Here is a 20,731-nt window from a genome sequence, read left to right as displayed (position 1 = left end):
GTCACTTTATCCAATGTATAAATAGTGCCCTCCACTTGTTCATTCATCATCGTCTTTATTTTAATTACTCGACCAAGGAGTACATCTAATTTAGCTTCCATTGTTTTTTCCAGTAAAAAATAAAAATAAAATAAAATAAATGTAACAAAGTGAGGATAGAATAGTTCAAGTCACGTGATTTCACTCGAGCATCATAAATTCCTTAATGCTCATATAAAATATGAATGAAGCACACTAAAAGCCTTGTTCTTTCCTTCTTTTTTATATATTATGCGGATGATCTTTTTCAGTCTAACTTTCACTTTTTCAATCTCTGTTGTGCTTGCTCTATTAGAAAAGCAGAACAATCCACCTATTGAAACATGGAACGATAAGAGGATTGCTCTCCACGGCAGTGCCATGCCTGAATATGAATACGGATTTAGATATCATGAAGGATTGGGTTATAAGCATCTTGAATTGCCTCATAGATTAAAATACATTGCGCCTTTATCTCCTTCATTGACGTCTCCGTCTGTTAAAAAGCTGGGTAACATACGCAAAATGATACTTTTTGCTTTCTAACCACTTTTTATAAAGTCTTTAATCACGAGAATTGGCGAAAAGAAGCCAAGTATAATCAATTGATACAAGAAAAAAAAGTAGTGGGCCTTGATGATCAAGGAAAAGTGAAATATATTGATGTGCCTGAGTATCATCGTACTTAGACATCCAAAGGGACCTATCATTTTTAATTAATAAATGAAACACAATTTAGAACATGTACTTACCTTATCATCATACCACCAAATTTTTGCTGTTTGATCATCACTACAGCTTGCCAGCATGCCTTGCTTTGGATTCCATGCTACATCATACACCACACCACTGTGTCCGCGCAACTTTTGAAGCACTTCACCTGTTTCTTGATCCCAGATATAAACAATTCCGTCCTCACTTCCACCCACAATAAGCTGATGGCTAGCAAAGCTGGAACGAATAAAGTTTTTAGATGTGTTTTGATGTCCCTTGAGTTTTCTGATCGGACGCACCATACGCACATCCCACAGTCGATTTGAGTTATCCTTGGAACTGCTCAGCAGCAAGGTGCCACTGGCATTCATCTCCACCGAGGTCACCTCACCCAGATGAGAAGAGATGGTACGAATACAGAGACCAGAGACAATATCCCAAAATTTAATTGTATTATCCTTTGAACTACTGATGATCAGATTACCTAGCGGGTTAAAGATCGTTTTGGTTACAGCCAATTGATGACCAGGAAAGGTTTTCACGATGGATCCCGTATTCACATCAAATAAACGCACAGTCTTGTCATAACCTCCTGTCACCAAATGATTCTATCGAACAGCATAAGCTCCTTTCTATTTTCTTCTTTCTATCCCCTCTTTATATACCTCATCTGGGTGATATTTCACAGAATACACATCACCCGAATGTCCTGTAAGTGTCGAGACGGCTTTTTTGCTTTTCAGATTCCAAATCTTGACGGTCGCATCTCCACTGGCACTTGCCACAAAGTCACCTTGTCTTGTACTCGACAGATCCCAGATACGTGAACGGTGACTTTCAAAGACATCCAAGCATCGACCGGTCTCTGTCTCCCAAAGGCGCAAGGTATTATCACTTGAGCCCGACACAACCTTTTTGCCCTCTTCTCCAATGAATTCTATACACTTTACATTACCTTGATGACCTTTCAATGTAGCTCGAACAGCGTTGGGTATCACAAATCCACTATAATCATCTAATAACCTATACTCGAGATCAGTATCATCCTTTTTCCACAACGAGTTGCGTCCTTACGTGTTCACAGTAGGCGCAATCTTGGGATGATATCTCGAGAACTCGATCTGATAAGCCACGGCCTGCCTCAGCAAGGTCAATAATCGATCTGGAGGAATATGTCGATTGCCTGCTCGGTCCGCTGTCTCAAATTCCAAAATTGTATTCAACTGGTCCACCAGTGACTCTCGAGAGGCCATGATCCCTTCCCAATGTTTAAAACTAGGTGCTTCATGAATCGATTTCGCCGTCAGTAAATAGCACATGTCCTTGAACTCATTGGGCTTGGTTTGAAAATGTTCAAGTGGCTTTAGGCGTTTGTTCAAGAACGTGAAAGCCTTTTGGATCTCTCGCTTTTCAAGGTATTCCAAATATTGCTGTTTGTAGACAGAGTACAGAAACGAACGATGGTTCTTGACCAGTGGCTTTGTACAGAGCTTTTCTACTTCAGGCCAATCGCCATCCAAGATAGATTTCTTGAGTCGTTTGATCTCGAGTGTTCTTTCTTCGCGCTCTTTCCACTTGACGTTGGTTTCGTCATAGAGGACAGAGTGAGACAAGTGATATCCTTCGTCTTGTAAATATTGTAAAATGATGGCAATGACATCCTGTTGTTACATAATTTGTATTGATGCGTGCAATTATTAATATTATTATTTTACTTCTTTTAATCGTGGATCATTTGCGTTAAATATATCTTCTGTAGGTTGAATATGTGAAGAGTGCATCCCTACATGTTCATTAGAAGTAGCTAAACTATACTAAAATGAGACACACATACACACATAACAATAAACTGCTACTAATCAATACCTTCTTTGGTCTTTTGCATGTTCAGATTGAGACAAACTTCCCTTGCTACTCTTTTTTAAATCTAACTTTTCAAGCTCTTGATTTAATTCTGTCATTTCTAATTAAAAAAATAAACGAAAAAAAGATAGCTTCAATGGATGATTGGTCAAAGAAATTTGTTACACGAAAATAAGCATGAATACAAAAGACATTTTAGTTTAGGGGTATCATTCATATCTTGAGACAATTGCTTTACTTGGTTAAAAAAAAGCCTTTCGTTTATGCAACGAACAGTGGATTAAACTAGATGACATCAGTCCTATGAGCTAGAATAGCACTTTATTTACATGTAAACAGTGAGCATTTTGCTGATCGAAGAAGCTTGTATGTGAGTAAAACTAGTTTACTTTATTCATTGTTTTATTACCATTGAAAGCAACAAATCCTAGTTCAATTCTTATCTTCTTTTTTATCTTTGATTTCTTTTGAAATCTAAGAATGTTTCCTAAACAAGCATTGGAAAAAGCAACCAAAGCAAATCTGAAATGGCAGAATGAGAACGTAATCATATCATTCAATGAATTACGGTCAGAATCATTGCCAGCCGTAACAATCACGAATCTGTTTTAAAATCCACTATCTTTGTCCTTTCTAGTATTAGTCCAGCTTTTTAATAAAGTCATAAAAGTGGGTTTATGTTACCGAATACGTTCGACTGTTTACATAATTCTATCCTTATGTGTTTGGTAACTTGAACTAGTTTCACTCGCTAAATGATTTTTTTTTCTGCCGTTAATCATGCATTCTTTTCCTTAGCATACTATGACTGCAGTGACAGAGTCTATTTTAAGAGAATTACATCAAAAGTACAGTGGTCTACATTCAATATTTTTATATTTGATGATATGATTAAAATTTTAAAAGCACAATATTATGCCATTACCTTTATTTCTTTCAACTATTACTATTCTGAAGGATTTACTCTATCCCTTAGGATCTTTTTTTGGTTCTTTCTTTCACTTGAAAATTGATGTTGCGCATTGCTTACAATAAATTATCATCAATTGTACGAATAAAGCCGTGAAGGAAGCTTACTCTCTTGGCTACGTAGGATCAAAATTCCATGCCACCATCTTTTGAAGAGGCTTGAAAGTATGATTTACGAACGAGTCCTCAACCATCACAGGTAGCTTAATTGAAGCTATATGTCTTGATTCAATAGCAAAGGAACATTGCGTGTCTGGCTACACATATTTTATCAAGCCTTTTACTGCCATTTTTCCATCTTTGCGTTCTCAAGGGCCTGTCTGCTTGTACATTCGAAAACCACATATATAACTTGATCTGGAACAGCATGTAGCTCATTATTTTTTCAAGCTTCTCACACATATCCTCTTTGTTTTTGTTTTGTTCGATCGATGAAGCCCTGATCCAAGTCTGTAGCTCATTTTGATACTGGCACATTCAGTCAAACATGTGGATCAGATTGTGTCATAGATTTAATAAAGAATAAGGTCATCTTCAGGATAGAATTTCCAATACAAAGACCTCCAAAGGAATGCAAGGCTGTTGTGAAAAAAAAAAAAAAAAAAAAAAAAAAAAAAAAAACAATAAGAAAAAGACTTTAAAAAAGGGATTGGCATATTGTATAAATAGGAGAAATAGGCCCACAGATTCATGGTTAGAATGAGAGTTAGTTGAGCTTTCAGGGAGCCAGATTCAAGTATACCTTGTATGCGTTTTTCAAAAACTTTATATGGTATTCATCTTTATAGGTACAGCAAAGGCTATTCAAACTGATTCAGTAGGTTTATTTAATTAGGATAAAGGAATCTGTTGGATACACGGCATGTTGATACAATAAACAGTGATGTGTCCAGGAACAGTTAAATTATAATACCCATTCATATTCTATATGTATTTCACCTCCAACCACCCATCATTTTTATACATGAAGAACAAATAGAATATGGTGGTACAAGTATATTTATGAGAAAATTTTATCGCGCAAAAACGGTATGCTTAAAAAAATTTTGCAGAGAAAACAACCAGGATTTCATTCTTTATATATTTACGCGAATCAGTCCACCTAAATCATGAAAAGCAGAAAAGGTCCTTTGATGCTTTTCTTCCTTGGTTCATCTTGTTTTTTTTGTAGTACAAACAAGCATGGATTCAAGAGACATTTAAAATTATTTGCATATTCATCTTGAAGGTTTTGGTTAAGGAAGCCGCTCTATTTTACACACATGTTTTTTTTTTTTTTTTTTTTTTTTTTTTTAACACAGAACGTTCAGCTTTTGGTTGACATGACCCCTATTACTTTCATTGGTCTATTTACACACAAAATTGTATAGTTTGCTTGTACTCTTTTCTATCCATAGTTTTGTTAGAGTACATTTTTAAATTATAAATGCATATATATCGTGACTATTTTATAAAATCGGCTAAATAAAAACGACGAAAATAGAAGGGAGATTATTTCCCATTGTTTTCTTTCTTTCTTTTATTTTCCATACGACAATAATGACAGGTAAAAATATAATTTAGGGGAAAATGATACTAAGTGATGATAGCAGAATTTTATAAAGTAATTTATGATTATGAAACTGACCAAAAAGATGAATTATCTGTAAAAGAAGGGGAATTATTACGTATTACCAATAAAGAAAACACGGATTGGTGGATAGCTGAAAGACTCAATCAATCTAATTCATTTGGATTGGTACCAAGTAATGTAAAGTATCTTATTCACATCCAACAATTTACTAAACAATAAGTAGTTTCTTGAAGCAATTCAATTAGGTATTGTTATTCAAGATTATGAAGCACAAAATGAACAAGAAATCGATTTAAAAAAGGATGATAAGGTGATTATATTCGAAAGAGATGAACATTGGACAAAGGGCGAGTTAAACGGAAAAACTGGTATTTTTCCATCCAATGTAAGTATGTAGCTGAGAATCAAAATACACTTACTCATTGTATTTACAAGCATGTGGAAGAGTATTCAACCGAACGATCTAAAAGTATGCTTTTTATATTAAAGAAATAAGGCTAATGATTAACTAGATGGATTTAAATTGGCTGCTTATGGAGTAAAACAAGGTGGTATTGGTAGTATATTGGCTGGTGGATTATTAAAGAGGACTTCGGTAAAAGAAAACAATGAGAACAATACCGAACTACCAAAGATACCATCAAGACGACCATCTACATTTGACAATAGTCACTCAAAAAAGATAGAATGTAAGGTTATTTGACTAACCCCTAATTTGATGCTAATACTGTTGATATAGCAACAGCAGCAGTCAAAGCCATGGTCCTTCATGATTATTCTGCTGAAAGTGAAGGTTTGGATTACCAAAGAATACTCGTACACATCCCTAACAGATAGTAGATGAAATTGGATTGATGAGAGGAGAATACATTACAGTGATTGATCAACCAGAGCAATCAGGATGGTGGAAAGGAACAAATGAGAGCGGTCAAATAGGTATATTTCCATCCAACTTTGTTCAAATCATTGAGCAACCCCCTCCCAGACCCACCCGTGCACGTCCACCGACTGTCAGATCTGAAGATCAACCTGGCGCACCACCACCTATTCCTGTGGGCACCCGTCCCAGCTCACTCTTAACAAGCCCTCGTGCATCACCTCCTTCTCGACCTCTGACATCACCACCTGTCGGTCGACCTGTCACATCACCTCCTCGACGACCTCCTTCTATCAATACAAAAAGTCATAAACGCACGCCTTCTATACCAGTTGTTTCACCTGATTTACCACCTTTGTCACCTGTTCATAACACAAGGCCTATTATACCTAGGCCCACAAGTTCTGTGGATGCTGCAATGAATAATATGGCTAAACCACCCAAAATTGTAAGTGAACTGAAATGAAAGAATCGATGTTTATATCTCCTCTAGAACTTTACTCCCAAACAGCCCACTGCTATCCCTGCCACTACTAACATTCCCAGCGCACCCACTATTCCGGTTGCCACACCTGTCCTTCCTGCTGCCAACGTACCTGTAACTGCGACTGCTACTCCAGGACGTAAGTGTAACGATGGTTTTTATTGTGCTTTTTATTAATATGAATGATAAAGCTGTTGCGCCACCACGTCCAACATCCATACAAGAATCACATCCACCTATTCCTAAACGATCGATGCCTCCTCCACCCAATGAAGAAATCGAGAAAATCATTCAAAAGGAACTGGATAAACTACGACAAGAATTTGAATTAAAATTACAACAAGAAAGAAAACGATTGGAAGAACTCATTTACTCGCATTTTCAAAAATAATAAAGATGATACATTGTACGAAACACACAATCCTGCAAGGGAGACTAGTTTGTCTGCTTTAAAAGAAGACTAGTGGACATACAATGGTTTAAGGATATTTTATTTTTGCTGGCCTTTTGAAAGTTCTTGGCTCATCACTTGCATCATGACTTGATTACACATCTTTGCATAAGGATTCTCATTCACCGTAAAGTTTCTAGCCACAGGATTACCCAATTTCGCACCAGCTTCAAAATCCTTTCGGGAACCAACAAGATCATCTTGTTGACGTTTGATGATGGCTCGTTGCGTATAAGCTTGCCTCAGTACTTTGGGTTGACCTTCACCTACGTCCTCAATCACATGGTTCAAGTCCTCTAGTGCTTTATCAATCTTTTGTAAAAGACGATAAATTTGGGCTCTAACAAAGTGATAAGTAACTTGTCTCCTTTGCTACTCTTTTTATACCTATTGTTATATGCAGAAGCGTATTTAGGTTCGAGTTGAATACACTGATTGATTAAATCTAGCGCTTTATTCAAATCATTTTCTTTCTCTGCGGCTTGAACTGACTCTTTTTCTAATTGTTCTAATTTTGGTATTAACTCAAGAGCAATGTTATATTCTATATAGCAAGTGAGTCTTTGATAATACAATCAACCTGATCTATTACTTACTAGGTTTTGTTTCAATTGTATTGGAGATAGCATCTAATGAAAGACCTTGTGCCTCTATTTCAAAAAAGAAGAGCTTAACATCACACTACAATTCCTTCTCTCTTTTTTGTGTTTTGTCAAGTTGTTACCTGGATTAAACATAAATTCTAAGACAGCATCATCAGATATATTGGCAGAAGTGGTAGACATGATAAGTTAAAAAAAAAACAGATAGAAAAAGAGGGATAAAGAAACAAAAAGACTGCATGATTATTTATTATTTATTGTAATTTACGCCGTGAGAAAAAAAATGGCCATTCGGACCTAAGCGGAATACACCTGCTGTCAATGCAGATTGTGACCAATAAGTGTGTGTAAAATAAGGCTAATACATGGCGATGGATATTAAATACAAGTAATAGTTCTTGAATCAGCTGACGAAAACTTTGCAACAAACAAGCTGGATACAATGGATTGACGTAAATGATAGATTCAGCTACATAAAGTACATATCACGTTCAATAAGAGTTTAGTTATTTGTCAATAAAAAAAAAAAAAGACACGAATATAAAACAATGTATTTGTTTGTGGGATTGCAAGCTTTTTGCTATAGAAAAAAAAAATAAGCAAATATAACAGACAGTATGAGATAAGTAATTAATATGGTTTAAACATTCCCGGCCCCGAATTGAGTTCTACAAAAGCCCATGGTACTCTTGACTGTCTCAAGACTGTCTCTGTAAGCTTCTTTATGGTAGGCTCACTAGAGCTTGTACGAGAAAACTGACCGCGATTAGTTTACACGTCCTATCATTCAAATTACAGCATTGGCAGTCGGACTGCGTAGCGTTGACATTGCTGTAGGATAAACAACTTTTATACTCCACTCTCTGAACATGATAGCAGAAGCATCTTCTATGTTCATGAGTATACGGCACAGACGCATTAGTATCTTCAAGTCTACAAATAGCCAAGGAACCATCACCAATCGATTAAAGTGACAATAATTTAATTTTAACTACTAGGAGAAAAACATAGAACTTGAATCTAAGTCATTGCAGTACAAAAAAGGCTTCTCATGCTATTCTCCTAGTTGAACATGCATTGATCGTTTTTTAGGACTTTATTGACAGCATTTGAAGTATAAATCCAGATGTATAAAGTGCGGATAGCCATTGATCATAGTTTATATGACATAGAAAAGAAAGGCATCGTTCTGATATTTTTTTGTGAAAAAAATATTTTTGGATTGAGCATTCGCTCTAATGGATATCAAGAATATGAACACAATTCTGTGATCAATGAAAATTTTGTCACAATTACCATATAAGTTGCTTTTTTTTTATCATGCTGCATACCGTTACTCTGGCAATAGAATACTACTAGCCATACAACTATAAGCTGAATGATAGCCAAGTTTTATATAAAAAGCAATACTTATCATCAATCGTCTTTTCGGCTTGTTCTTGTCTTTGATAAGAAAAATATGCAGATGTTTCTTCAATATGAAACGCTTTCTTTATTATAGGATAACTTCTGGCTTAATTCAGGTCATCAAATCATATGCTGTTCTTTCCGATTTAGTTTGCACATTTATCAACATTGATTTTATAAACTTCTCGGCATTTCTATGCAAACTTCTTCCACAAATACAATGAAATAACTGCCCATCACAACAACGAAATTAGTCACAACTACTTTTTATAACCAAGCTATAAACATGATAAGAAAGAGTAACCTTTGAACACTGTTTTCACTGTAAACAGAGACTGAGATCCTTGCTTTTTGCTCCTCTTCAGTGTGCTTATACTTTAATGCATTTGATAGTTCATCTACTTTTTGATCTATCCAATTATTATCATACTTTAAAGAAAGAGAAAAGGAAGATAGTCTTCAAGGATTCTTAATAGTTTTCAGAAATGTTCATTTATGAACTTGAAAAATCTTTCAAACCCACCGTATTTGTCTAATAAACTTGACGAAAAAGCTGTCCTCAGACATTTCTTTCGAAATACAATAACCTCTTTGCTGTAAAACTCAATTATGTTCCCCTCTACGACGGGAGAAAAGCTATTTATATAAGAACTAACTGTGTCCTTCACATTTCGAAAAGTATGATAGCAGTAACGAATGCTGTAGCATAAATCAGACGCATATCATATCTCCTTTTAGATGTATTGAATCCTGTCAAAGGGCTATTGTCATCTTTCTTTTTTCAAAAAAAGGATTATGCAGCACTATCAAAGCACTAGAGTTGAAATGAATATTCAACTAAAACATTCAATTAAAAAAAAAAGAACTTCCTGGTGAAGACATAGAAAGAAATAAACTGTACAGATGAACGGATTAAACCTTTTTAATCAAAAATTAACAGAAATTTATTGACCCTTGAGGACCTTCTTGACAATCTTTTGTTCTTCAATCAAGAAAGCACGAACAATACGGTTTCTAACACAGTGAGCACAACGAGATCCACCATAGGCACGGCTGACGGTCTTCTTGGTCTTGGAGACAGTAGCGAATTCACGAGGACGAAGAGCCTTGATCTATACATCAAAAAAGTTGAGTTTTCTGCATCTCTATCCCTTTCATTCAACTTACACCAGCGAGGGCCTCACCACAGTCACCACAGCGGGGAGCCTTGACGGGCTTCTTTTGGTAGTGGTAGACGAGGTTGCCACCTAAGAAATGATTAATTCTAAACATTCTCTTCATTTCCCTTTTTGTTCTGATCTTTACCAGGGGTCTTTACAGCCTTGACACGGTTGGAACGGGTGTTGTAAGAACAACGACGACGATAAGTAAGTCTTTGAGCCATTCTATCAAATTTCCAAAATGTCGAAATTCAAAATTGAAAAAAAAAAAGGTTGAAAAAGTGAATGTGTAAAATATATAAAAAATGATTTAGTTTTCTATTCCATTGTTCATCCCAATCCATCCATCTATCCATGATGAGTTGTTTACCTTAGTTATCAAAGGTTGATTAAGAAAAGAGGGGGGAAGGGAAAGATAGCCAATTTGTATTCCTTACACTCTTACAGTGCTTCCGGCGTCAGCATGCGGCTTTGCAAAAATCAGTGACGGAAATTCAAAGTTAGGTGAACTTTCAAATTGCAGCTTTTTATGTCCAATCAGCATCTTTTTGTCTCAACTGTAGGCTGACTTTGAATGGATCCAGTTTGCGAATTTTCCCTCCTCTATGACTTAAAGACAACAATAAACATTGTATCCGTTTATTTAGTTTGTAATGATTGAATTTTTTTTAGGAGAATGGCAATGATGAGATTGGCTAGGAGAACAAGGGTGGTTCTTTCAATATAAAGTCTTTGGTGAGCCCAATTGAATACTGGCGACAGCTTGATTTTTTGAAGGCACTATTTATATCTTGCCACAACAGGTTGGGAACTCGGTACATCAGACTAGCGTATTACTACATATGATATAAAGCCTTTGTTATCCAGATTACAGCAAGAAAGGTTATGAGAGAGAGTAGAATAAAGCTATAATTTTTGAACAAAATACAAGGAGCTACCAATAAACTATTATGTTGATCTCTTTCTTTTTTTTTTTTTTATAAGAGGAGAAAAAATACTTTTCTATTCATTAAAGTAAAAGAGAAATCGAGAAAGAGAAGATATGAAGCTGGGTAAAGGGTTGCAAGTTTTTTTTTAGGCGCGCTTGCGAGTTTAAGTTTTATTTGTATATATGCGAGCTATAAAGGGCTTGTTATGTTTAAAATGATTGTTATTTAAAAGTGGCTTTAGAGAGTAACAAGTGATTGAACAAGATGATATAGATTAAGATAAACAAGCATTGATCAACCAAAGCGATTGGCTTGAAGATGATAAATAGACCGATCAGTAAGAATATGTAAAGCAAAGTGTTTTTTTTAATGTCTCTAGGACGCCCTAATCTCATATCGTTTCTCCTGCTCAAGTTATGCGGCGAGTTTGCCCATCTGGAATGGTATAGAATGTTATTCCATATAGTTTGTTTCGGGTCTAATGGATCCACTAAGCCAAGAAGCAACAATTCGGTCAGCCCTAAGCTACAGCATGAATGCTGCAAACTGTTTGCTACTTGAACTGTTTACCTACCTAACGCTTCAAGATATCAGACTATCAGGCCAAGAGCTCTTGATGTATAAAGATATCTTTGGAGAAGGGGCAAGATAAAACACATGCAGCACATATCTTACAAAGAGAATCAGTCATTGTATAGAGAACAAGCGCACCAAAGAGATAAAAAGGATCTTTGTTTTGTAGCATCAATAACTAAATGTATTTAGTCAGTTCAATGTCTCATCATTACTATCTTTTTTAAGCCATTTTAATTTTAGCCATTTGGTTTCATAGGAACAGTGTAGCAAGATAGATTATGGGAGTATCAAAAGCAACAGAGCGATTGATAAGAGAGCATTCAGACCATCATCATTTAGAGAGAAGAGGATTCAAGACATTAATTTTAAAGTGAAGAGTATTTGATTTGATAAAGAAAGAAAGAAAAAAGGAAAAAAAGCTCCTTAAATAACTTTGCTTGAGCGGTCGTGCCATTTTTTGTTTATTTTACAAGAATTCTTTCTTTTTCAACTACAAAGAAAAGGTAAAAAGGAGAAAATAACGTTCTAAATTGACTGATAAACAGAAGTACTTCCTCTCATTAACAATGATGGATCACTCCAACTATAAAGCCAGTTTCAAATTGTCAAAAAATAAATGTTTAAAATTCTTCTGTGATACGCCAGCTTCTAAGTGGTCTAAAGAATTTTCGTAAGCATTTTAAAGAAAGTTTTAGTACGGATCCTGCAGCAGTGTATAAGTCGACTCTGCAAAAAGTAAAAGTACACTCAAAAGGCATCCCTGAGCCTATTTTACTGGAGATAGACGCGCAACTGCACAAGCTCAAAAGCACAACCTCAAGCCCAGCCCTTGAGCCATCTCCGGTATATTTATTCATACAAAAATGATCTTTTTTCAAAATTTTCTCACCACATACTTTAGACAACTATCAGTATCGGCAACTACTATGCGCATCAGGGAGAAGGTGATTTAATAGTAAGCAACAGCTCAGAAGAGCTTCATAAGAAGAAGATGAAAGTAAGAATAATATTATATACTTATCTTTCGACAAAAAGAAAAAAAGCTTTCTAGACCTCCTAACGTATTATCTACCTTAAATTCATCATAACGAGCAGGAAGAAAGAGATCCTGATTTTTATGAGAAATTGGTCTCTGTTCTTGTTGATGCAGAGGCGGATAAAAGCTTTCATAAGTATAGGTACACATCAAAGAAAGAAGTCAAATTTACTTCTTGTACTAATTTGTAGTTGTTCAAGCCCCAAAAAAATGGAGTACTTAAGCTCACAAACAAACCAAAGCCAAGATTTCCTATGAGCACCAGTATTCCCAACTAAAGAGCTTCATTGAGGCATTACTGTATACAATAGTCGCTCTATTGAAGGGTGGCCAAAATTTTTGGAATATCCATCCTTAAATCGAAATTTGTGGTAGCTAAAAAATGGAAATCACTTAATATGTATTGTAGCTACATTATAGACATGTTTGCACAAAATGCTTCCACAAAGGGGCACTGTCGGCTGGTATAGATTTGGTAATTGTATAACGACATTAACAAATCAAAACTTGCTTAAGACTTGATCGAATTTGCTAGAAGGATAATATACGAGTCATAGACTCAAAATGATTTTGAGGAGAGTAAATATACGATATAACAGAAGTTGTTTTCTTTCTTTAAATTCTATAATAAACGTGTGCGCCTTTCTATTTTTCAAAAAATTGAGCTTTTGGATCAAAATACTACTAGCCAGCTTAATCAACAGAATTAGGTGAATGGGCTATGAAGAAATTCAATTTAGATTAACCACTTGCCCAACAGACTATATCAAACATTCTCAAAAATGCTGAAACGTTATATAGTAATATTAATGTTGTCAAAAATGGTAAAAGTCTAAAAACAACATGCTATCCTCAATTTAATGATAAAGTTGTAAAGTTTATTGCAGACATGAACAATAATAATCTGCCAGTCAATCGAGACTTAATCCTTCGATATGTAAGACCTATTGCTTGAGTGAAGTATAGAATCCCTGAAAATGAAATTTCATTTTCTTCTGGATGACTCGCCAAACTTTTTAAGTGAATTGGAGTAAAATGCAGGTCAATGCATGGTGAAAGTGTCTCGCTAGATATCACTTCTGAAAACATTCAGAGCGAATTGAGGAAGATAGAAGAACTTCTTGGGCCATATGATCCTATAGATATCATGAACTTTGATGAAACAGGCTTATATTACCAGCAACCACCAAGAAGAACCATATGTTCCGAGTTGCTTGATGGCCTAAAAAGAAGTAAAACTCGTCTGACAGTTGGATTGCTCTAACTCGGATGGGACTTACAAAGAGCAACACAAGAGCCCCGAATGTTTTAAAGCAAGAACTAATTTGTTATCCATGACTGCAATTGGAAAAAAAAAAACATGAAGTTGAATACCATTATTCTATTAATGCTTGGATGACAACATACGTGAAAAAGTTAAATGTTGCCTTTGGAAGACAGAATCGAAAAATTGCTCTTCTTTTGGATAATGCATCCGTTCATAAAATAAGAATTCCGCTCAACAATATTAAATTGATATCTCTCCTAGCAAACACGACTAACAAGCTACAGGCTCTTGACGCAGGTAACCTATTATTTGTTGATAAAATGCTATATAAGCTGTCTTTTTGTTTTACAGTTTTCTCATTAATATTTTGTATACACAGGAATTATTGACAACTTTAAAGCACACTTCCGAGCCCAGCAGTACGACCGTGCTTTACGTCTGTATATCAGTAGAAAGTTGGATAATCTGAATGCTTACAAAATGGATCAAGCTCAGGCTATGTTTTTTCTAGCTAGTGCATGGCTTAAAGTAAAATTAGAAACAATAAATGGAATGCTCCCAGGTCTCCCCAGGAACTTTGACAACAAAGTTACTGATGTTAGCCATTTGAAACTTAAAGCAGATGAAAGCGAGATGATAATATGTTATACAACAAGCACTACTAATAATGAAGAAACGGCAGAAGGCAACATAGATGAAACAGAAGAAAATGATAATACAGAGCAAGATGAGCAGCGTGTCGATATAGTAGAGTGTAAAAAACGGTTGAGAGAAGCCTATGAAACTATTCTCATGTACGAAGTTCCTTTGGACGATCTTGGCCGTAAATTACATCGCCGAATTCGAATGAGATTGGCTGACTCTTGTGCTCTATTAAATAATTCAAAAGAGCAAACAGATCTTCGATCCTATTTTACAAACTAAAAAATTTATTGTTACGTGGGGACCTATACCATTCTTTTGAAATACACCCTTAAAGAGAGCGACTACTGTAGACTTCTACCAAATTGCTGGACAATATTGAAGACACTAGAAATCCGGCAGAGTACAAAACTGAATGTAGATTTGTGTAGAAAATATTTTCAGTGATGCAAGTACGAAAGCATTTTTATCTTCCAAAATCCATACTCATTTCAGATTACTAGGGCCAACGTAGTTAACAAGTTGCCTTCAATGGCACATTCTAAGGCGATATTTAACTACAAAATGCTTCATCCTTGCCTCGAAGCTACTGTTGACCTTCTGCACAATGCTTCCCACTCTGAACCCTACTACGTTCCAGGCGAAGAGCCTCTCGAGGCGATGATTCAACAGCTGGTTCTAGTAGGTTCAAAAGTGGACAGAAGAAAAGGGTACAATGCTGATGGCATAGTTCGACTACGCGCTTGTTATGACGTTGAAGTTCTCTTGCTGGGGACGGCTGGCCACTTCCAGAGCAAGGATACAAGGAAAATTTGCTTCGACAACAGCAAAGGAATGTTCGCTCTACTGGCAATGCTCAAAAGCATAGCCGATCGGTTTAGTCGTGCTTCGCCTGAGGCTTTTCAAAAGCTCAAGCTTTACTTTATTCAGGCCAGCGGTAAGAAAACAAGTAAAAAGGAAAAAAAGGAAATAACAAGCTGACCAAACCCTAAATATAGATGAGCACATTCGTCTTTGGTCGGCCCAGTATGCCAACAATGGCATCTACAAATTTGTTCTCGAGGACAAAGTTGAAGTAACAGAGGACAGAGAGCAGGTCCAACAATCGTCCGTCTCGTTGTTAGACTTTTTCTTTAATGTGAAGGTAATGATTTTCTAATAGTTTGAGCTATATAACAATACTTATATGAACAACCATATAGACTTGCTTAGCAATGACGTTTTCTGTGCTGCAACAACTTCAACAGGAGGATGAAGAAAATAACGAGGTTAACAGCCAAGAAGTCCTGCTTTCCGACCTCATTTGTCCTAAGGTTTTCCGTTTGACTTATAATAGTCATGGAAAGGGGTTCGGAAAGCAAACAATTGAATAAAAATGTATATATTATGTCTAATCTATAATTTTGAAAAGCATTTCAGTTCTCGAGATTTTCTTAGCATTATTTAACATTGAGTTGTATTAACAGTTTATTACTGTGTGCTCAGTCATTAAAATACAGTGCACTTGATGCAATAAAGCTGCTGTTAACAGCTTTGTTATTGATGTAGTCTAATTTACAGAAAATTTTTGTGTTGAACCGAAGTAGAAAAGCTTGGGAGAGCAAGCTTTCCATTCTTGAAAGAATCTCAACTTTAACATTGATGTGTATTTTCAATAAATACATATGCTTGCATACGGCTGAGTTAAACTTGAAATAGCAACAGGAGCAAGAGGCAATTTTTCCATCTTCATTGATTTTAACAACATATAGAATGTTTTCTTGATTAAATGATTCGACGTTGTATTGAGCATCGTCATCCTTCGAGATCATTTCTATCATTCTATCCTCTGGAAAACTATCAGCTACCCCCTCTCGCTGTCTTCTCCTTCTCAATTCAGGGCCCATCCTTCCTACTTCAGAGCAAATTCTTTCAACATCAAGCTTTAAATTGCTTTCAATATCATCCGTTAGAATGAAGACAAGACGATCCAAACGTCTGTTTTTAATTCTTTTGAGATACACTGTCTTTAGCTGATTATGCCAGCTTTCGATGTAATTATTGGTGCACATGTTTCGATACTCTTCAATTACATATGCTGCAGACCATTTTCTGTAACCTTCTAAAGCAAGCCATCTATCCTCCAAGTTCTCGACAAATTTTGGTTAAATTGAAGTCCACTTTTCTCTAAACTGACATATTTTTCAACCACGTTCTCGAGAACAGTTTCATATATGATTAATTGCAATTCACTCATGATATTGCCTTTGATTACTTTCATATTGTTGTGCTGACCAGGCTGATTTTTGACCTTTGTTGTCAAGTTTCTACTCCAACATTGAGCAACGTGGAAAAAGCACAATTGTATACGGCAAATTTCTCCAAAGGTAACTCTGATTGCATCTGCTTCAGGAATACTACAATCGATTGTGATTTGTTCAGGCTGCATATAGCAGTGGCCTCTGAAAAATTTGAGCCATTCCAATACAGGTGTTACTGATTGGTCATTGGTGAGTAAATAACCTACAGGTACCCCTTTTCCAGTATCAGGATGCCTGACAACTAAACTGTACAAGGCCTCATTACTTCTTGATGATATTCCAAATGTTGAGTCCAAAGAAAAGCACTTTGAAACTTTCACTACATCCATTTGCCATAAAGAGATGAACCCATAGAAGAAAACATTATCTAGCGAGTGATCAATAACTTTATAACTACAGTCGATGAGTTTTCTCTTCCATAATTGAAGTGATTCAAACTTATTGTTGTCAAACTGAAACATATCCTTTGCTACCGTCAGCTAAACGTTATAAACATCGTCGTAATGAAGTATCTTGTCCCGCTGCTGTTAGTCTTCCTCCATTTCTTGAAGAAGACGTAATCTTACTCCTCTTCTCAAAAACCCTTTGCACAAGGAATTTTTGATCTTATCTCGCAAAGTATCCGAAATTAACATATATTGTAAATTAGAGTAGGACCCGCGAACATTATTATGGTCATTTTTTCGTGTAAGCTCAACAATACTTGGATCAGAGATGCGACATGTCACCGTAATGATGGTGTTACAGCCGATTTTCTTAGGATTTTTTTGTATTGGTCGACCGCTGTCATCGTTCGTTCTAGCCTTAGATACCTAAGTGTCAGGTCCACGATGACACACATGTTTTTTACTCCACAAAATCGTCTTATGACGGCCCAATGAAGAGCTCTCAGTTTTCTTAACTCTGAACCCCTTTTTTATCCAGTGAACACAAGTAGAATCCTCCAGTTTTTTAAGCTCCTCCTACAAATTATCTTCGCTGACTTCCATCTTTTCAAAATCTGTAACATTGGATGAGTAAAATCTAGTTGCTGAAGTTGATATGGCTAAATGAAATGAGCATTACTAGTTCTAAGATTAAAAAACGAGAAGTATTTCAAATAAATTACAAACTATTCAGGGCATATGTGACCTTTTTTGTGGATGTATGGCTTTTTATTTTTTGCTTTCGTCATTTGAGAGGTCAAAATAAGGGGATATGAAAAAAACTGACGCGTATTTTTTTTTTTTCTGTTTTTTACTTTTTTTTAAAGAAAAAAAAAACCTCGCTGTAATGACTGGCTATGCTCTCTGTAATTCTTTCAACAGACTTATTAGATTCCTAATACCGGTGGGTTGCTCTTTTAAGGCTCTATACTCTCTCTTTTGTGTGAGGTATAGATGAAAAGAGTAAAACTCCGGCGCCAGACGTGGGATTCAACCTTGCGCTCCCTTGCCTTATGGGTTTGGACAAAAGCCAGTAACTCTATTGGCCTTTTCAACAAAGGTCCTGTCACTGGCTAGTTGGTCGAGCGGATTCCCCATTATAACAAATTTTCAATCATGAAAAAGGTATAATCAAAATTACAAAATTCTATAGCATCACTAACAAAATCCGAGTTTGAAACTAGTACAAACAAGAAGACAAGAAAGCAAAATATGGACAAAAAAGTCTTGAAGCGTTTTTATTTGGCGGTTACACTATCGCCCTGGAACTCAAGAAACACTCTTATGGGATTACGTGTTTATTATATAAGCTTATTGGACTTATCAAGACGATAAACAAGAAAATGAGGAACGATTCCTTACGCAAGGTGCCAATGTAGCCATGATCAAGATTTGAAAACTTTTTCCCAATAAAATATATAAATCACTGTACAATATTTACTGCTTGACTGTAGAAGCTTCCTTTTATTATTGTGATACTATTATTCAATTTTAGTTTATCTTTGTTTTTTTTTACATAGTTAATGTTCTAAAGTAGTAGTAATATAAGTAATATATGAATTTCGTTGACAATAAACGCCTGTGAATTCTCTGATGTTCAGTTGTAGTTCGACTATAAACTTCTTCCTGGTTGCGTCGTTAAAACATATCTGATTGATGTAGCGGTTTTCGTCAATGATGAGAATGGCAAAAGCGGTCTTGGCTCTCTACTTCGGTTCAACACAAAAATTTTCTGTAAATTAGACTACATCAATAACAAAGCTGTTAACAGCAGCTTTATTGCATCAAGTGCACTGTATTTTAATGACTGAGCACACAGTAATAAACTGTTAATACAACTCAATGTTAAATAATGCTAAGAAAATCTCGAGAACTGAAATGCTTTTCAAAATTATAGATTAGACATAATATATACATTTTTATTCAATTGTTTGCTTTCCGAACCCCTTTCCATGACTATTATAAGTCAAACGGAAAACCTTAGGACAAATGAGGTCGGAAAGCAGGACTTCTTGGCTGTTAACCTCGTTATTTTCTTCATCCTCCTGTTGAAGTTGTTGCAGCACAGAAAACGTCATTGCTAAGCAAGTCTATATGGTTGTTCATATAAGTATTGTTATATAGCTCAAACTATTAGAAAATCATTACCTTCACATTAAAGAAAAAGTCTAACAACGAGACGGACGATTGTTGGACCTGCTCTCTGTCCTCTGTTACTTCAACTTTGTCCTCGAGAACAAATTTGTAGATGCCATTGTTGGCATACTGGGCCGACCAAAGACGAATGTGCTCATCTATATTTAGGGTTTGGTCAGCTTGTTATTTCCTTTTTTTCCTTTTTACTTGTTTTCTTACCGCTGGCCTGAATAAAGTAAAGCTTGAGCTTTTGAAAAGCCTCAGGCGAAGCACGACTAAACCGATCGGCTATGCTTTTGAGCATTGCCAGTAGAGCGAACATTCCTTTGCTGTTGTCGAAGCAAATTTTCCTTGTATCCTTGCTCTGGAAGTGGCCAGCCGTCCCCAGCAAGAGAACTTCAACGTCATAACAAGCGCGTAGTCGAACTATGCCATCAGCATTGTACCCTTTTCTTCTGTCCACTTTTGAACCTACTAGAACCAGCTGTTGAATCATCGCCTCGAGAGGCTCTTCGCCTGGAACGTAGTAGGGTTCAGAGTGGGAAGCATTGTGCAGAAGGTCAACAGTAGCTTCGAGGCAAGGATGAAGCATTTTGTAGTTAAATATCGCCTTAGAATGTGCCATTGAAGGCAACTTGTTAACTACGTTGGCCCTAGTAATCTGAAATGAGTATGGATTTTGGAAGATAAAAATGCTTTCGTACTTGCATCACTGAAAATATTTTCTACACAAATCTACATTCAGTTTTGTACTCTGCCGGATTTCTAGTGTCTTCAATATTGTCCAGCAATTTGGTAGAAGTCTACAGTAGTCGCTCTCTTTAAGGGTGTATTTCAAAAGAATGGTATAGGTCCCCACGTAACAATAAATTTTTTAGTTTGTAAAATAGGATCGAAGATCTGTTTGCTCTTTTGAATTATTTAATAGAGCACAAGAGTCAGCCAATCTCATTCGAATTCGGCGATGTAATTTACGGCCAAGATCGTCCAAAGGAACTTCGTACATGAGAATAGTTTCATAGGCTTCTCTCAACCGTTTTTTACACTCTACTATATCGACACGCTGCTCATCTTGCTCTGTATTATCATTTTCTTCTGTTTCATCTATGTTGCCTTCTGCCGTTTCTTCATTATTAGTAGTGCTTGTTGTATAACATATTATCATCTCGCTTTCATCTGCTTTAAGTTTCAAATGGCTAACATCAGTAACTTTGTTGTCAAAGTTCCTGGGGAGACCTGGGAGCATTCCATTTATTGTTTCTAATTTTACTTTAAGCCATGCACTAGCTAGAAAAAACATAG

At 36.0% G+C, this 20,731-nt stretch overlaps 7 protein-coding genes across 7 annotated transcripts; 2 read left to right on the top strand and 5 right to left on the bottom strand.

Annotated features, from left to right (window-relative positions):
- Positions 1 to 703: 703 nt before the first annotated feature.
- RO3G_04639 (uncharacterized protein) lies at positions 704 to 2,693 on the bottom strand (the record flags this gene model as incomplete). The annotated part of the gene is made up of 6 exons (XM_067659229.1): positions 704 to 721; positions 771 to 1,340; positions 1,398 to 1,755; positions 1,807 to 2,393; positions 2,448 to 2,541; positions 2,599 to 2,693. The coding sequence occupies 6 exons, from the start codon at positions 2,691 to 2,693 to the stop codon at positions 704 to 706; spliced, it is 1,722 nt and encodes a 573-aa protein (XP_067515330.1).
- A 3,298-nt stretch (positions 2,694 to 5,991) lies between these two features.
- On the top strand, positions 5,992 to 6,675 carry RO3G_04638 (uncharacterized protein; the record flags this gene model as incomplete). The annotated part of the gene is made up of 2 exons (XM_067659228.1): positions 5,992 to 6,462; positions 6,508 to 6,675. 2 exons carry the CDS (start codon positions 5,992 to 5,994, stop codon positions 6,673 to 6,675), a joined length of 639 nt encoding a protein of 212 aa, XP_067515329.1.
- Positions 6,676 to 6,988: 313 nt separating this feature from the next.
- Positions 6,989 to 7,734, bottom strand: RO3G_04637 (uncharacterized protein; the record flags this gene model as incomplete). Its single annotated transcript, XM_067659227.1, has 4 exons — positions 6,989 to 7,289; positions 7,337 to 7,493; positions 7,546 to 7,599; positions 7,674 to 7,734. 4 exons carry the CDS (start codon positions 7,732 to 7,734, stop codon positions 6,989 to 6,991), a joined length of 573 nt encoding a protein of 190 aa, XP_067515328.1.
- A 2,168-nt stretch (positions 7,735 to 9,902) lies between these two features.
- On the bottom strand, positions 9,903 to 10,342 carry RO3G_04636 (60S ribosomal protein L34-B; the record flags this gene model as incomplete). The annotated part of the gene is made up of 3 exons (XM_067659226.1): positions 9,903 to 10,070; positions 10,126 to 10,205; positions 10,264 to 10,342. The coding sequence occupies 3 exons, from the start codon at positions 10,340 to 10,342 to the stop codon at positions 9,903 to 9,905; spliced, it is 327 nt and encodes a 108-aa protein (XP_067515327.1).
- Positions 10,343 to 13,725: 3,383 nt separating this feature from the next.
- Positions 13,726 to 13,995, bottom strand: RO3G_04635 (uncharacterized protein; the record flags this gene model as incomplete). Its single annotated transcript, XM_067659225.1, has 3 exons — positions 13,726 to 13,795; positions 13,837 to 13,881; positions 13,940 to 13,995. The coding sequence occupies 3 exons, from the start codon at positions 13,993 to 13,995 to the stop codon at positions 13,726 to 13,728; spliced, it is 171 nt and encodes a 56-aa protein (XP_067515326.1).
- Positions 13,996 to 15,099: 1,104 nt separating this feature from the next.
- Positions 15,100 to 15,941, top strand: RO3G_04634 (uncharacterized protein; the record flags this gene model as incomplete). The annotated part of the gene is made up of 3 exons (XM_067659224.1): positions 15,100 to 15,505; positions 15,567 to 15,712; positions 15,771 to 15,941. The coding sequence occupies 3 exons, from the start codon at positions 15,100 to 15,102 to the stop codon at positions 15,939 to 15,941; spliced, it is 723 nt and encodes a 240-aa protein (XP_067515325.1).
- A 3,271-nt stretch (positions 15,942 to 19,212) lies between these two features.
- On the bottom strand, positions 19,213 to 20,054 carry RO3G_04633 (uncharacterized protein; the record flags this gene model as incomplete). Its single annotated transcript, XM_067659223.1, has 3 exons — positions 19,213 to 19,383; positions 19,442 to 19,587; positions 19,649 to 20,054. 3 exons carry the CDS (start codon positions 20,052 to 20,054, stop codon positions 19,213 to 19,215), a joined length of 723 nt encoding a protein of 240 aa, XP_067515324.1.
- Positions 20,055 to 20,731: the final 677 nt, after the last annotated feature.

This window comes from Rhizopus delemar, genomic scaffold (assembly GCF_000149305.1).
Source record: "Rhizopus delemar RA 99-880 supercont3.3 genomic scaffold, whole genome shotgun sequence".
NCBI classification, from domain to species: Eukaryota; Fungi; Mucoromycota; class Mucoromycetes; order Mucorales; family Rhizopodaceae; genus Rhizopus; species Rhizopus delemar.
The sequence above is the reverse complement of the archived record's forward strand: the minus strand, read 5'-3'. Positions and strand labels throughout refer to the sequence as shown.